The following is a 16,010-nucleotide window of genomic DNA, read 5'->3' as shown; positions in this document are numbered from 1 at the left end:
ATTAGTCACCCCAACAAGATATGAAATGTACACTCCGAAGTAGGATGTCCTGATTCAAGGCCATTGCTAGAGTTGCTCTAAGCTTGCTTACGGCAGGTCACAAGCTTACCATTTCCCCACCCAAATTCATCGCAAAATCTTCCAACCTCTTCTCATCCATCACGCAACACAAGCTCCTCTCAATCAATCGGCCATCCGCACTAGGCGCTCAAGAACAAACTCCATGGTCCGTGCCGGCTGTTCAAGAATCCAAATGATGCTTGGCGATTCAGTTATCGATGCTACACACAGCAAGAGCTCTTGTTGGCATGAACACTCTTAATCGGAAGCATCACTAGAGCAGTTCAATTTGATCATCTCCTTCCTAAGCATAGGCAGCAAGCAGGATACATCCATCTAGATTTATTCACCTAGCTACATGTTCTAGTTGTACACTAGTACAACCAGCGCAGCCGCCGACCGTACCAGCGCGCGCCTAGAGCCGCGGCCGCGCCGGCCCGGCGCCGTGGTCCTTGACCTTGCTCCACACCTTGGGCCACGCGGCCTTCCTGATCTCGGCAAGGACCTCCCCGTCCCAACCCCTCGCAGCGAGCCGCTCGGCCTCCGCGACGGCGGCGGCCACCACGTCCTCCACCCCACCGTCCACTGCCGCGTCCACGATGCCCCGGCGCGCGGCCTCGGCCGCCGTCATCTTGTCCCCGCGCAGCAGCAGGTCCCTCCTCGCCGCGGCGTCGGGGACCTTCTCCCGGAGCAGCTCCGCGAAGAAATCGACGATCTTGATCCCGGCGTCGACCTCGCTCATGTAGAGGAACCCGCGGGCCCCGCGCATGACGACGGCGTCGTGCGCGAGGGCCAGCGCGCACCCGGCCGCCGCGGCGTGGCCGGTGACGGCGGCGACCGTGGGCACGGGCAGCGCGAGGAGGTCGGCGACCAGCGCGCGGAAGCCGCCGTCCATGGTGGCGTGGAGGTGGCGCGGCGCCGCGCGCGCCCACGCCTGGTCGAAGCCGTTGGAGAAGTACTTGCCCTCGGCGGCTAGGACGAGCGCGCCGGCGCCCGCGGAGGAGGCGACGGCGGAGCGGAGGGCGGCGAGGAGGGCCGGGTTGAGGCGGTGGTCGCCGGCGCCGGTGATGGTGACGAGGTGCACGCGGCCGCGCCTCTCGACGGTGCACAGGTCCTTGCTCTCCATTTGGGGACCCGGCAGGCCGGCCGCCGTGAGCGCGAGAGGATGGGGATGGTGCTATCTACTCCTTGTATAGCTTTCAGGAGTTATCTTTGATGATTCAACTCTCTTTGGTTAAATAATGGGCAGAGTTTGAGACGAGTAGCCTAATGACGCATCTGGCGGCTAACTTTCCACAATAGACGGTCAGAGGACGGGCGATATAAATTAGAGGATGCGTTTAATTTCAGGTTTAATTTCGCACAATTGCTGTAGCAAACGGTTATAGTCAGGATTATTCGAGAACAAAACAAAACAAAACGCTATTTCACAGAATAAGCCAGACATCTACTATTGCTGCCAATGTGGGTAAAACACAAGCGAGAATCCAGATGAAAGTACATGGCACCCAAAAAAGGATCCAGCTCAGTACATGCAAAACTGACATGGATTTTTGGTTAATTCTAGTACAAACCCAACCACCAGATAGACTTAATGAACTCGAGATTTGACGAGGAGCTAAGCTCTTCTTGTGATGCTTAGGAGTTGGCCTGGGCCTTGTTGAGGATCACACCCTCGTACTTGACCTGGAACCACTTCATGGCGTCCTCCTTGGTGACCCTGTGCTGGATACCAACACGGGACTTGCACCTGCGGCGGCGGGCAACGCGGTACCCAGCCCGCTCAAGGACGACGTAGAAGTCCATGCCGTAGATACCAGTAGATGGGTCATACCTGAGATAATGCAATAAAGAGAACGGCTATTAATCATCAACAAAATGCAGCACTTCACTAAGCAGGAACTAGGCAGGCAGGAACTATCCCCAGCAAATGCACAATAAGTACTCTGAAATTCCAAATCTCTAAGGGAGGAGAAACTAGCCACAAACACACAATGCCCACATATGCAGACAGTAAAGGCAACAACAGTATAGCGTTATGCAAACTGAAATCAAGTGGGGATGGAATTATATGCACAGTTTAAATCAAGGTGGTACTCCAGGTCCAGGATACAAATAACTTGTCAATAATAACAACACAGCAAATATGTCTGTTGCACCACAGTACTACAAATTTGACCATAGGCCTGGACAAGCATGCTAACCATGCAATAAATCAGAGATAAAAATCACAGATGCACCCAAAGAATGGCATTTTGACTTGCTCAGGACAATCCTGGTACAAGATCACAATAGACTAAAACTTAATGCAATATTATACACGGGTGTGGCAGTTTCTGAAAAAGCATACAATTGAACTCAAGTGAACAGAATATAGGAAATAGTGTTTTGCATTAATGGCTACTCCTACATAGAAAAAATTTGGATGTCATCAATTCAACATGACTTGCAAAAATATCTTGGATACTGTATTAGATAACAAAACATCATGTTCTTAGCATAAAAGGAAATTCCATGGTGTGCGATCCAGTCACATTAGTACATCAGCAAATAGATCAGGCTACAGCGGATTCTCAAACTGTGTTAAGTTGTCATAGTGAGTAGCGACCCACATGCTGCACACATGAATCTAAAATTACATTTCATTCCTCTACTTACTACAAGCAACAAAACCATGAAAAAGCATCCATTCACTGACACAGCACACCACATTAAAATTACTAGAGAGCAGAAATATTATATAATCTTACTTGATGCCAAGATCAATGTGCTCCTGGATACCAAACCCAAAGCAGCCAGTCTCACTGAAGTTCCTCCTCAGCAGCTCATACTCCTTGACCTTCAAGCCACTCTCCAGCAGCTGCATCGCCTTCTCTCCCCTAACTGTCACATAGCACGCAATCTTCTCATTACGCCTGATGCCGAATGACCTCACAGTGTACCTCGCTGCAATATCACAACACCATCAGTATGAGCTCCGTCAACCCAAACTAAACACATACTTGTCTGCCAGGTTAAAGAAAAATACCCTTGGAGAACACCGGTGACTGCCCACTCAGCTGCTCGAGCACCTGATAAACAATAACTGGAGGTTAGAGAAGAGCAAATGGTGAAGATTGTCCAAAGGCAACAATAGGTAGTGCCTGTGCATAGAGACATCAAAGCAATTGACGCCATTGACCAATCTCTAACTGAAACTATGAGAACATCTAACTACAACTGATGTGACAAGCAATCTTATCCCTAATCAATTGGACAACACAATTACAGTGATATAATACGAGATTAAATTTGACAGCTTGATGGAGGATAACCTACAGAACAAATTAATGATGCGAGAAAATAAAATGGAGCACGACTAGATGCGATTCAGACATACCACACTATGTGACACAAGCCCAAAAGGCCAAAACAAGCAAATGAATCAGAGCGCAGAAACTAGGGTGAACCATTGTAGGGGAATGGGCAAATACCTTGGCCGCGCGGGTGAGGCGATCACCGCTCTCGCCGACGGAGATGTTGAGCACGAGCTTCTGGACCTTGATCTCCCGCATCGGGTTCGCCTGCTTCTTCTCCGACGCCTGCAATCGCAGAAATCAAAACCAAAACCAACCCACATCGCGCGAGAGAGCCGAACGATTCAATGTGGGAAAAAACAGAAGGGGACGGCGCTAGGAGCAGCGCATCTCCGAGAGAGGGCTCACCATGGGAAGATCCGGGAGGCGACGGCGGCGGGGGTGAGATGGTTCTGCAGTGCTGTGCGGGGCGACGGCGGCGGAGGTAAGATGGTTCTGCGGCTAGGGCGGACGAGGAAGCTTTATATAAGTAGACAAAAGAAACCCTAAATCCTCTTATGCTTGTACAATTACGTAATTGGCCCCGAGTAAGTAGTGAGTGGAGGGGTGTTTTCGTAATTTTGTGCAACGAACCAGCAAAAAATTTCCGTTGCCGGGACTCGAACCCGGGTCTCTCGGGTGAGAGCCGAGTATCCTAACCAGCTAGACTACAACGGAATTGTGACATTCTTGTACAAGCATATTTGTTGTAGTTATTATTTGGTTGAATTTGACAAGTTAATAGGTTATTGATATTTATTTTGAAAATTTAGATTGTTTCTCATCTCTACGATTTAATATTTGTGAGGAGGATATATGCAAACTGATGCTAACTGCATGGTCCTGGATCACTGATATACATCAGAGCGGTGAAAGTTTCAGGTTGGAAAAGCCAGGCTTGTTTATTGGTGTCAGCTGCACCAATGATCTTTTGCAAAGTCAGTAGAAAATCAGTGTTATGCATTGTTTAACTATGGAGCTAACACCGGTGCTTAATGGAGATGATACCAGTGGCTCTGTTCGCCAGCTCCGCGGCCCGCCGGTATGGCGAAGGTTTTTTTCATGTATCGGTTTCTTTATTTCCTATGTTTGATCCCTGTAGCAATTTCCTTCTTGGCTTCTGCTCAAGCTGGGGTTTAATGGACTCCTCTCTTAAAAGGGAAGCCAAAAAGGTTTCAGCATAAAAATTATCCCAATTCGCTGACTGCAACAATACAAATGCAAATCTGGAACTAACCATGCATCTCTCTGTCGGATGTTCGCATAAATGTTGTTGTTACCAATAAACTAACTCTATTAGATGATTTTCAGAGAACAAGTACGGCTTCAGTAGTCAGTACCACTAGCCTGCGGGGTCGTATCATAAATTTCTTTTTGGAAAAATCTCATCATACATTTTCTTAGAACATGTGTACTCTCACCATACATATGAAGAGAGAACGTCAATCTAATCATTACAGTTCCAGTAGCCCCCCATAACATCTGCTTACTCTTGATCATGGACAAGTTTACATGACAACCCCTTTCAAACGATCAATCAGCTCACCCTTCTTTAACTTGGAGTAGCCCCTCATCCTTCTCGCCCTCGCCAGTTCCCTCAGATCAGCCACCTTCATGTCCTCCAGATTTACCATCCTTCTCTGTTCCTCTGAAAAATCATCGGCGCCACCATCTCCATCCATGCCTTTTGTAAAATTTTACATCACGACATGGTAAGCAGATGTGATATCTAGAGCGCGAAAACAAACAGTTTGTGCTTCGATTCATGATTCATATGCTTGCAGCTGGATTAATGAGCTCTAGGGAGTCACAGTTCAAAGTGAATTACACATCACAGATGCCCATTTCAGAGTGCAAATCCAGCATCGTTTCTGCATAGCATGGAAAAGATTGAGACCTGAATGCTATCTACAACATACCATATGACTGCTTCCTCTTGTCAACCTCTTCGAACGGGTCAGGCGGCGGCTTCCTCGTCCTCCTGGAAGCTTTAGGCGAGCTCTCGGCAATGGAGGTCTGCATGTCTCTGAAGAAAGCAATGAGTTCCTCCTTGCTATGCTTTCTGACAGCGTCTGGCAACACAGCCCCATTGAGCTCTGATCTGATGACGCTGACGAGAGCGCAAGGTGGGCGCAGAAAACCTTGCCGCGGAGCTGTACAGAAGATCAACCCATCTGCAAGTTCCACAAAGTTCAGTGGCTGCACGAGATACAGTATTGCAGTCTCAGTGTCACTAATCGTTACATTGTGATGTGCTGTTAATAATTGCAGTTTTTGTGTTAGGTGTTGATGCAAGCAAGTTGTTTTTGCAGATTTTTTTTGTTTAGTTTGGCAACGAGCTCGATAAGAGATGCTGCAGAGTCAAAATTCCATCGTCAAGAAAGCTCCAAGAAGACCAACGATTGGAAGAATTCGGAGACATACAAATTGCCAAGTAAAATGCTTCTTTCATTCACCTTTGTGAAGCGCAAACGGTGCTGCAGAGGTGGTCTTTCGCAAAGGGTTTGGAGAGACTTGATGATGCGGCAAGAGCATGCCTCCCATTTCTTCTTCTTTCTCCACCAAAGAAGAGCAGAACTGTCTTCCAATAGAGACCTGCTTTCTATCCACTTCCTCACCACATGCTGATGAGAGAGGGAAATTCGCAGAAACGCCCTCCACAAGAGATATAATTCCTGAGGCAAAGACTGAAACGTCAATATGGATGCCCCTTTGTTGCAACTAGTAATGTGAGGGGGCAAAGGGGGAAATGGACGACATAACCCAGAAAGCTATCCATTACAAGCGACCAAGCCAAACTGCAGTCACTCACAACATTTCGCTGCAAAAAAAAAAAAACTATATCAATAGTTTGCAGGCACGAAGGCACTCAAAGCAGTCGAAGGCAAGGCGCGCAACAGAATCATTCTGAGACAGTCGAATTGGTTCGATGATTATACTGCTGAAAAAATCAGCCATTTAACTGTCAGATGTTCGTGGCATATATGGTGTTCCGGAACCATCAGTTGCAATCTATAGGAGCAAAAAGATAAACACATCTCAACATATTTAATAAAAATCATGCCCGCCAACACAGTACAACGGTTTTCCTCAAAAACCATATATTCGTTTCACAATATAACATTGATATACATTCAAACTCTAGCTAGAAGCCCGAAAAAATATCACATCGAAGTAAGAAAATAATAAATAGTTTAGCGGCTCCATTCCATCCTACAACTGATATTGCAAATTGCTAAAGCTATCCACTCAGAGAACTATCTGCTGCAGGCTTGGCATCATGATATGTCTCTGGACACTGGAGTCAGGACCAACTCGAGACAGACGGGCAACATTCACTACCTCAGAAAATTGTCCAAATAGCTGACGGCCCACATTAATCTATCTACCGAAAATTGTATACTTTGACCACCTTGGATGTGTCGCACACAATCAGATTATCTGAATCAGTTGGAGTAGTACACAACCAATTTACCTGCAACAAATTTATTGGGCCTAAGAACTCATTTTTTTAAATTGCAACAAATATATTTTGTTTTTGAACCGTGCATATAAAATTGAAGATCCAGTTCTGACCTTTTTCTTCACATCAATATCCAACACCAATTCAGCATTGCTGTTTGTTTCAGAAGAAAATCCTTTGGACCAATCCCATATCTTTACCGATGCATCATTGCCGCCGGAAACAAGGAACTTCCCCTTCTCACCGAATGCAGAAAATGTACTGTTAAGCAGCTGATTAGTTAAAAAAGAGATATGTAAGTGATACATCAACAGAATGGAGGGACTTACACACAAGAAACAGCTGCAGTATGGCCACCCATCGTGTAATCAAGATGGATCCTTTTCACTTGACTTTGATTACTGCTTCCATCTCCAACTTCAGTTCTTTTTGAACTCATTGTTGAAGTTGCTGCCCAAGGAGGTCCTTTTGATTTTGCAGGGGCCAGTTCATACTCGAGATTAACTACATCAACAGCACCATCCCCCCTTGCAACAGCACAAACTTTGTACAGCCCTCCCAAAATGCCCTCTTCAGAAACTGCTAGCGAATGAACAAAAGCAGGGTTGAAACATTGCCCTGCACTACCAGAAGAACTGCCATTTTGCAATTCAGGTGATCCTGAAAGTCAACAATAGATTATTGTGTTGATTGATCCGAATTGGAAAGTATTTTGAAGTGAAAAAAAAACGTATGCAGCTTTCTAATAGATCAACATTTTGTTGCTGTGTAAAGCAATTTGAATCCACTTTCTAACAAAAAATATAAGGGCTCAATTTACCATGCTTAAAGCAAATATATGAGATCCTTTGGAAACTGTTAGAATTTTTTATTACAAAAGACACAGATAGAACTTGGAGCAGCTTAAGTAATGCAAGCCATTCACATGCATTTAATAGAAACTAAAGGATGTACCGTAATCAATAGAAAATAGTGTTCGCCCTTTGGAGAAATCCCATGCAGCGAGCTTCGAGTCAAGGCCACCAGTGATTGCTGCCGAATGAAATCTATCTATTAGTGAGTATGAAACACTGAAGAAATTCAGCATTAACCAATCCAAGAATTTTTCTAGTATTTGCTCCCTAATAAGTTAACAAAAAAAAGGAGCAACAAGACTACAAGATTAAGCCAAAAAGAAACAGAAATTGTAGCACTAACCTGTCCAAGGTCTCCAAGGAATGAATTGTACACTGCTGCAAATCTGTACAGAAATCACTAAGGAACAACTGATATACAGTTTGCATGAAGATGAAAACACAGGACAGTTTAAATATAAAATGGCACTGCCTATTCAAATCAAAATTATTAAAAGCTTCCAGTTGCACTAAATAAGGATACACTTGTGTGGGCTTCCCTCAATCTTTTATACAAGCATTTCTGAATGGTATTGACAATCTGCAAAATGAAACCAGAATATCAAGAATAACATCATTAAACAGGAGTACAGGACTAATCCTGCTGATCAATGCGCTGCGCATATCTTTCTTCTAACTTGAGGTCCATTCGTTCTACTGTACTTAAGTTCTCAAACTATCAATTCACTTCTGATTTAAAAAATGAAATATAATGATCCTCCTTGTTTTCAAAACAAAAGCTCAAAAAGATAAGCCAGGAAATTTGTCCATAATGACAAAAGTTCTTAAATCAAATAGATAAGCCAGCAAAGTTGCCCATAATGACAAAGGGTCTTACATAAATCTTATTTGATATTCTAACTTGGATAGCTTGTGCCTAACTATGGGTCAATTGTTTGTGTCATTTCCGAAGTAGAACATTCCAAAAGAACTGCCATATAATATTTTTTATCACTTAACTGGAAAAACAGTGCACCATAGAATTTGTTTTACTGATCCTGTAAAAGAAATTCTTTCACCAATTTCACGTGACAATGTCAAAATAGCCAACACCAAAATGTGGTGCACATGGTATTTCATAGTATTTATTAAAAAGTGATAGAAACATCTGCAGTACTCTTCTACATTTATGTGCATACACTTGCAACATACTCAATACCTTAACATCCCCACTGTCATCTGCAGCAGCGAGAAAACCTTTAGAGCTGACAGCAATCTGCATCAAAAGTGGAAGAATCATATTCTGAATCTTTACCCAACTCAACGTTATCACAACACCATGAACTGAACTGTACAAGAAAGTTCAGACAGTGACAACAGCAATTCATGTTAAATAAAGGATATTTTATAGTAGCGTTGTAGAATAGCATTCTACCTGATTGATTTCATCTCTATTGTAGTTATACGTCTCTAATGGCTTTGGTTGAGGTCCCTACAAGAAAACCACTGTAATCATGTTACTGACAAGAAACCAAGGTACTCGCGACATAATAGTAAGTTAGATCGTACACTTTCAAACTAAGAATAAATATTTGGATGCTGAACTTACCATACGAACATCAAAGGACAATATTTCATTTCCAGCAGAGGCATACACAAAGTCTTCATTTCCTACAAGAACAAATTTTTTAAGTATAGATGTTTGCATACCCAAGTATTCGATTCAGGGATGAGCGATTTGGAGGGCTTACTGACTTGGTTTAAAGCAGATGGAAGAAACTGGCTTATTTGCTGCCTCAATGGTCAAAATCACATCTTTGGTGCGCAGATCAAACCAGCAAAGACATCCATCCTAAGGTGATAGAAGTCATGACAACATGAAAAAAAAACCAAGGTCCGAGAAATAAGAGGTACCAATTAGTACAAAATCATATGCTTAAAATATTGCAAATTTGCAATAGACTCACCACCAGTGAGGAATTCTTGAAGCAAAAAAGGCCTACACAAGGAAAGCATCTAACAGCCTATGAACACAATACCACAATTTCCCAAAATAGTGATCAAGTCATTATCTATGCTTGGTTTTCTCTTCAATGCCTACAAGGACTTTCTACCACATGAGGAAATTCTTGTCCCTTCCTATTAGTACTTTCTAAATAGCATGAAACTTTTGACGATGCGACAGTTGAATAGCCAAAAACACATGGTCATGGAGACGATCGCAATGGTCATTGAGCGCTAAAAATTTATCCGTGCTGCCAACTACAAAGGGTATTGCCATTCGGTGAATTGGTAGAATACTAGAATGCAAGGAGGAACCGAGGAACCCACAGGTCACAACACGCAGTTAAGTTGCTCCAGCAACGCCAAGCTCGACTTGCCCGTTAGTAAAGCAAAAGCGTCACATACTGGCGCACGGTTTCCCCCCACGCAGTTTGACGGTGACCGAAAAATTAGCTCAACCGCTCCCTTCTAAAGATCATGAAGCGCCACACTGAAGCTCAAAGGAGCACCCAGCAGCCAGTGCTCATGAGGTGTTCGACTCGTGTCCTCAGCGGAAGACAGCATGCCCTATTGCCCTGCGACTATTGGCAGTTCGAGGAAGCCCGTGGACCAGGGCGCTCGGACAAACTCGAAATTCCCGAACGGGACGCCGATTCTACGGCACAATCTTCTCGGAGGAGTAGAAGGCCAGCGTGAGTAGAAACGCGTACCTCGCCGGCGGACGCGACTACGCCCGGGCGGGCGGACGACGCGACGCAGCAGGTGACGGCGCCCTTCTTGTGCCCCCGCAGCCGCCGGGGCTTCCGCTCCTCCGCTGACGCCGGCGCAGGGACCGCCGCCGCCGCCGATTCAGTCTCCGACATGGCGGCGCGTGGCTGGTGAAGTCACGGAGCCTTTTTCCGCTGTCCCCAGCCAGTAGCCCAAACCCCCCGGAAGGAGCGTGGGCCGTGCTTTCGGAAATTGGACGGTCCAGATCCCTTCGTTTTCGGTCCAGTTTCCAAGCGGGTCTAGCCGGGCCGGCCCAATGGGGCTTCCCGCCGGCGAGCTCTCGAGGTTTCGCGGTCCTGGCTTGACCAAGGGCGACACCGGGGCCGGTTACACGCTCGTCGGACTCTCTCCAGCAAAGCCTTGGAATCCCCCACGATGGTCACCAATTACACGAGGGTTGAGATGACCTCTGATTGCCTGGATGTCGTAAACAACTTCGAGGAGAACAGCATAACATTATGAACATAAGGCATGATGCTGACTTGCTGAGTGCTGATACATGAAACGGCAACGAAGCAAGCTCATAGTCGCAAAAGGCCGCTGTCTCGCTTACTTCTGTAGCACTGAGAAAATGTGACCCTCGAAGAAAACATTCAGATACACACTTTATTATTAGACCTTGGTTGGCTCAAGTGATAACAGGCATAATAATACCACAGAAGTTTCACTGGACAACGACAGTGGCACTACAAACGACCATAAATATTGCAAACGACCACAGAAGATGACTCTGATGGCTTATGTTTAAGAAGTCACCTAGACACATATTACTCCACAAAGGAGATAAATAGGACCAACCAGGAAACCACAAAAGTGCAGCCTGCCTGCTTGATGATCCAGTCTCCGTCTTCATCGTAAGCGTAGAAGATCCGTTGTTGACTTTGTTGAAGCCCAAAAGTGGCAGCAATGCCGACCAGGCTGGACCAGCCGGTCAGACCGATCTCTATGGGCGGTTTGACCGGTCTGATCGCTGTAGCCAGTCTAGCACGGTGGTCTCGACCGGTCGCCCCAAGTCTAAGATGAATTTTGGAGTCCTGGTCGAATTGGAGTTAAAACGGGACTTCATCTCCCACCCTATAAATATAAAGGGCCTGGCCGATTGAGGGCAACCAACCCAATTGACAAACACTTTTATCTACTTTTTATCTTCAAACCCTAGCTTTTCCAACCCCCTACTTTCCTCCTTCGTCTCAACGGCGGTTGAGGACGTTCTGAGTGGCCTGCCGATCTCAGAGAAACCCTAAGTTCACCATCTCCGACGGGTCCCTCTTGAGGTGGCGGACGTAGGTTTTTGTGGCGCCCCTATGCTGGACCAGCCTGACCGGCCTGCCTGACCGATTTGACCGGCCAGGAGCAGGAGCTTCGACGAGGCGATCATCTGATCTGCGCGCGAGCTAGCGCACTCATGTGTTAGCCAGAAAAGGCGCCAACACATTTTTAGCAACTCCGCTGGGGAAGAAAGATATGATTTTACAACCGTTTTGGAAAACCCTAGCAAGATGGGATCTACTACGGAGATTGACAAGGACAACATCATTACGGCTTTTGTAGAGGATCTTAGCGAGGAGGAGGAGTGAAATATCGCGGTGCTCTAGGAATACGTCAAGATGCAATATCTAGTAGGCGTCAAGAAAGATCGCAAGGGTAAGGCGACAAGAGCCCAAAATTTTGAGATGCCTGCGATCAAGATGAAAAATAACATGATCGAGGAAGTGTCGCAATGTAAGTAATTCCCCCGATCAATCTGCTATCAATGAGGAGTTCCTAAGAGCTCTTAAAGTTCAAAATCAGATTTCTACTTCTTTGACGGCTCGTTTAGATCAACTTGTAGAAGGTAGATATGTTGAATTTAATAAAAATGATTCTTCTCAAGTTGATTCGCGTGGGGGTGTCGATAGGATAGATCTCCAGTACCCGTAAGGAAGGAAGAAGACGGACTCATACTAGGATTCCACTGTAATCCTACTATGACTCATACCATTAGTCCTACTAGGACTTCTACTGGTAACCGACTAGTAATAGCAGCTCAGAACCACCACCAGTAACCAACAACTAGGCTACTCAACACCAAGCGCGGGGTGCAATATACAACACCCCAAATAGGACGTAGGGTATTAAGCTACTCTAACGGTCCGAACATGTATAAATCTATATCTTGTATCCTTACTTTTACCTTCGAGTTCCAGGTCCGGCGATTCCCCACCAACAAATCTACTACCTCGGGTACCCCGTCGATAGTTTGCCGGGTATAAAACACTGACATCTAGCGCACCAGGTAGGGGTGATCGTCGAGATCATCGGGCGAGCTTGAAAGACCATGTCATCAAAATCAATCCGCTGGTGCCGTGTGGTTGCTGAATTTTACCATTTGATTCGGCAATTCGCCGTGCGTCAAATCCGAAGCAGAGTCGAAGATGCATCATCACGCGTCGAGTCCCAATTGGTTCAGAATTGATCAAAAGTGCAAGTCATTATTGCGCCACGTCCCGCATCTTGGAAGTACTCGCCATCGTACCCTGCTCATCTGGGAGGACTGCAACACTGGATAAAAATAAGGGGGTGTTTAGTTCTTTAGCACCTCCTAAAATTTCTGTCACATCGAATATTTAGATACTAATTAGAAGTATTAAATATAAGTTAATTACAAAACCAATTGCACAGATGAAGACTAATTTGCGAGATGAATCTATTAAGCCTAATTAGTTCAAATCACAATGTGATGCTACAGTAAACATGTGCTAATGATGGATTAATTATGCTTAATAGATTCATCTCATGAATTAGTCTCCATCTATATAATTAGTTTTATAATTAGCTCATATTTAGTCCTCCTAGTTAGTCTCCGAATATTCGATGTGATATAAATTTTAGTCACGACTGAAGATCAAACACCCTCTAATTATTGCCGTCAGGCGGAAGGAGTCCAGCGGCAAGTCGCAAGAAAAAAAAAACTATCTTGTTCCACGAAGATCAAGTCCAACGAAAATCGAGAAGAAAAAAGAAGTCATGCAGACATTGAGATGGAGCAAAGGATCGAGCTTCTGCCCATGCTTATGCGGCTGGAGATCAAATTCAGTAGAAGACTACTACACGCACACGAAGGCTACCAGGAAGGTTCAAGACCTTCGCTTGACATATACAGAAGGTGTACACGAGCATTACTACACCAACATCTAGTCGCATCGACTCGCGGCCGACTACGTCAACTTCGCGAGGGTGCTCGGCGACCCACCGACGACTATTTCGACTACTCGTCTTGACTAGAAAACTAGTCGGGGTAGACTTCACACCATCGACTACTTCAACCAATCGTCTTGACTAGAAAACTAGACGAGGACGACTACTCATCTCGACTAGAAAACTAGTCGAAGGCGGATTCCACGTGACCTACAACTAGTCGGAATCGACTCCGACTAGTCAGCTTCATCAACAACCGTCGCGGCTTCATCAACGACTGTCACGACTTTGTCGACAATTGTCCACGAATCAAGCTAAGTCCCTTTTTTAAAATATTTTTCTTTAGCTTGTTCCAGCATGATTGACAAATGCGTACAACACGCGCTCTATTCGACGGAGGGCAGCAAACTCTTGCGCACAACATGCGCTCTACTCGCCAGAGGGCAGCAAACTCTTGCATGCAATCACGCTCTCTTTTTGTCGCAACGACGACTACTAATTTTTGTCTTCTCTTGATGTCACTAATCTTCTCGAGCAGAACATGCTTTAATTTATGAAAGCCTCGGATCATTTGCCATGCCTAAATGCTAGCACACATACACGAGACAAAAATCTCAGCTGTGCAAATAGCAATGCCCATACGCGTACAAGAGACAAAGATCTCGTCACGCAGTGGCTACGGTTAAACAGAGACCTAGAGCCTAAACGCAACAGGCTAACTACTCGGGCTACTCCTGAAAACTCTAAGTATGGCATGCCGTTGAACTTCTATGCAGGACAGGCGCCGACCCGAGTCCAACCGCCAAAGCCCAGTACGGCTGAAGCGGTCAGGCCCATGCAGGCTAGCTGCTTGATGATCCCGTCTCGTAAGCGTAGAAGATCCCTTGTTGACTTCAACATAATGACAGCTGGTGTCCCCAAAACGAACACTGCATACACAAATATACCCGTGTCCTTCTCTTCTAGACTGGCATTTTTTGCACGGTCACTAGACCTGACGGGGGGAGCTACACAAATTATACATACACAGGTACTAAAAAAGTTATACAAATTATACTAACACAGCCACTGAACTTTGTGGAACTTGCAGATGGGTTGATCTTCTGTACGGCTCCGCGGCAAGGTTTTCTGCGCCCACCTTGCGCTCTCGTCAGCGTCATCAGATCAGAGCTCAATGGGGCTGTGTTGCCAGACGCTGTCAGAAAGCATAGCAAGGAGGAACTCATTGCTTTCTTCAGAGACATGCAGACCTCCATTGCCGAGAGCTCGCCTAAAGCTTCCAGGAGGACGAGGAAGCCGCCGCCTGACCCGTTCGAAGAGGTTGACAAGAGGAAGCAGTCATATGGTATGTTGTAGATAGCATTCAGGTCTCAATCTTTTCCATGCTATGCAGAAACGATGCTGGATTTGCACTCTGAAATGGGCATCTGTGATGTGTAATTCACTTTGAACTGTGACTCCCTAGAGCTCATTAATCCAGCTGCAAGCATATGAATCATGAATCGAAGCACAAACTGTTTGTTTTCGCGCTCTAGATATCACATCTGCTTACCATGTCGTGATGTAAAATTTTACAAAAGGCATGGATGGAGATGGTGGCGCCGATGATTTTTCAGAGGAACAGAGAAGGATGGTAAATCTGGAGGACATGAAGGTGGCTGATCTGAGGGAACTGGCGAGGGCGAGAAGGATGAGGGGCTACTCCAAGTTAAAGAAGGGTGAGCTGATTGATCGTTTGAAAGGGGTTGTCATGTAAACTTGTCCATGATCAAGAGTAAGCAGATGTTATGGGGGGCTACTGGAACTGTAATGATTAGATTGACGTTCTCTCTTCATATGTATGGTGAGAGTACACATGTTCTAAGAAAATGTATGATGAGATTTTTCCAAAAAGAAATTTATGATACGACCCCGCAGGCTAGTGGTACTGACTACTGAAGCCGTACTTGTTCTCTGAAAATCATCTAATAGAGTTAGTTTATTGGTAACAACAACATTTATGCGAACATCCGACATAGAGATGCATGGTTACACCAGTAGAGAATTGGCCTTTAGTCCCGGTTGGTAGGGTGCATATCTCCCAAAAATCCATCCGGGATAAACCAACCGGGACAAAAGGGGAGTCTTTAGTCCCGGGTCTTTCAACCGGGAGTAAAGGTCACCCTTTAGTCTCGGTTGGTGTCACCAACCGGGACTAAAGGGCCCGCCACGCAAGGCGCGGGACAGGCTCTTTATTCCCAGTTGGTAAAAGCAACCGGGAGTAAAGGGTGCTCCCAACCGGGAGTAAAGGGTTACCCTTTAATCCCGGTTGGATTTCCCAACTGGGACTAAATGGCGCCCTGCATGGCACCTTGCGTGGCGCCTGAAATT

At 45.6% G+C, this 16,010-nt stretch overlaps 4 protein-coding genes and 1 non-coding gene across 6 annotated transcripts; 1 reads left to right on the top strand and 4 right to left on the bottom strand.

Moving 5' to 3' along the window:
* Positions 1-238: 238 nt before the first annotated feature.
* On the bottom strand, positions 239-1,351 carry LOC101755025 (enoyl-CoA delta isomerase 2, peroxisomal). Its single transcript, XM_004968516.3, has one exon. The coding sequence runs from the start codon at positions 1,184-1,186 to the stop codon at positions 476-478; it is 711 nt and encodes a 236-aa protein (XP_004968573.1). The 5' UTR covers positions 1,187-1,351; the 3' UTR covers positions 239-475.
* Positions 1,352-1,487: 136 nt separating this feature from the next.
* Positions 1,488-3,896, bottom strand: LOC101754614 (60S ribosomal protein L11). The gene is made up of 5 exons (XM_004968515.3): positions 3,765-3,896; positions 3,534-3,641; positions 3,089-3,131; positions 2,811-3,006; positions 1,488-1,894 (listed from the first exon to the last, which is right to left on the bottom strand). The coding sequence occupies exons 1-5, from the start codon at positions 3,765-3,767 to the stop codon at positions 1,699-1,701; spliced, it is 546 nt and encodes a 181-aa protein (XP_004968572.1). The 5' UTR covers positions 3,768-3,896; the 3' UTR covers positions 1,488-1,698.
* Positions 3,897-4,000: 104 nt separating this feature from the next.
* Positions 4,001-4,073, bottom strand: TRNAE-CUC. The gene has a single exon. It is a non-coding gene; the product is annotated as a tRNA-Glu (tRNA).
* Positions 4,074-4,725: 652 nt separating this feature from the next.
* LOC101754219 (WD repeat-containing protein 53) lies at positions 4,726-10,599 on the bottom strand. Of its 2 annotated transcripts, none has more exons than XM_012846634.2 (13): positions 10,406-10,599; positions 9,447-9,543; positions 9,301-9,362; positions 9,127-9,183; positions 8,911-8,967; positions 8,236-8,292; positions 8,056-8,098; positions 7,813-7,890; positions 7,188-7,518; positions 6,972-7,094; positions 5,852-6,870; positions 5,315-5,569; positions 4,726-5,079 (listed from the first exon to the last, which is right to left on the bottom strand). In XM_012846634.2, the coding sequence occupies exons 1-10, from the start codon at positions 10,556-10,558 to the stop codon at positions 7,055-7,057; spliced, it is 975 nt and encodes a 324-aa protein (XP_012702088.1). In that variant the 5' UTR covers positions 10,559-10,599; the 3' UTR covers positions 4,726-5,079; positions 5,315-5,569; positions 5,852-6,870; positions 6,972-7,054. The 2 variants fall into 2 exon arrangements, with proteins under 2 accessions (XP_012702088.1, XP_004968571.1); XM_004968514.3 differs by having other exon boundaries at positions 6,972-7,119; positions 10,406-10,596.
* Positions 10,600-12,070: 1,471 nt separating this feature from the next.
* On the top strand, positions 12,071-15,574 carry LOC101775719. Its single transcript, XM_004971697.1, has 3 exons — positions 12,071-12,185; positions 14,731-14,985; positions 15,221-15,574. The coding sequence occupies exons 1-3, from the start codon at positions 12,071-12,073 to the stop codon at positions 15,394-15,396; spliced, it is 546 nt and encodes a 181-aa protein (XP_004971754.1). The 3' UTR covers positions 15,397-15,574.
* Positions 15,575-16,010: the final 436 nt, after the last annotated feature.

The sequence above is a fragment of the Setaria italica genome, chromosome V, assembly GCF_000263155.2.
Source record: "Setaria italica strain Yugu1 chromosome V, Setaria_italica_v2.0, whole genome shotgun sequence".
NCBI lineage: Eukaryota > Viridiplantae > Streptophyta > Magnoliopsida > Poales > Poaceae > Setaria > Setaria italica.
This window is presented reverse-complemented; position numbering and strand designations above follow the sequence as displayed.

Excerpts from the sequence above, each read along its gene's own strand:
- LOC101755025 (XM_004968516.3), bottom strand. The coding sequence starts at position 1,186 with ATGGAGAGCAAGGACCTGTGCACCGTCGAGAGGCGCGGCCGCGTGCAC.
- LOC101754614 (XM_004968515.3), bottom strand. Across the intron at positions 3,007-3,088 it reads GTCACCGGTGTTCTCCAAGG|CGAGGTACACTGTGAGGTCA; the intron begins GTATTTTTCTTT and ends GTGATATTGCAG. Across the intron at positions 1,895-2,810 it reads CACATTGATCTTGGCATCAA|GTATGACCCATCTACTGGTA; the intron begins GTAAGATTATAT and ends GCATTATCTCAG.
- LOC101754219 (XM_004968514.3), bottom strand. The coding sequence starts at position 10,558 with ATGTCGGAGACTGAATCGGCGGCGGCGGCGGTCCCTGCGCCGGCGTCA. Across the intron at positions 9,363-9,446 it reads TTCCATCTGCTTTAAACCAA|GAAATGAAGACTTTGTGTAT; the intron begins GTCAGTAAGCCC and ends TTGTTCTTGTAG. Across the intron at positions 8,099-8,235 it reads TGAGGGAAGCCCACACAAGT|ATTTGCAGCAGTGTACAATT; the intron begins GTATCCTTATTT and ends ATTTCTGTACAG.
- LOC101775719 (XM_004971697.1), top strand. The coding sequence starts at position 12,071 with ATGCAATATCTAGTAGGCGTCAAGAAAGATCGCAAGGGTAAGGCGACA. Across the intron at positions 12,186-14,730 it reads GATCGAGGAAGTGTCGCAAT|ATGGGTTGATCTTCTGTACG; the intron begins GTAAGTAATTCC and ends TGGAACTTGCAG. Across the intron at positions 14,986-15,220 it reads CAAGAGGAAGCAGTCATATG|GCATGGATGGAGATGGTGGC; the intron begins GTATGTTGTAGA and ends ATTTTACAAAAG.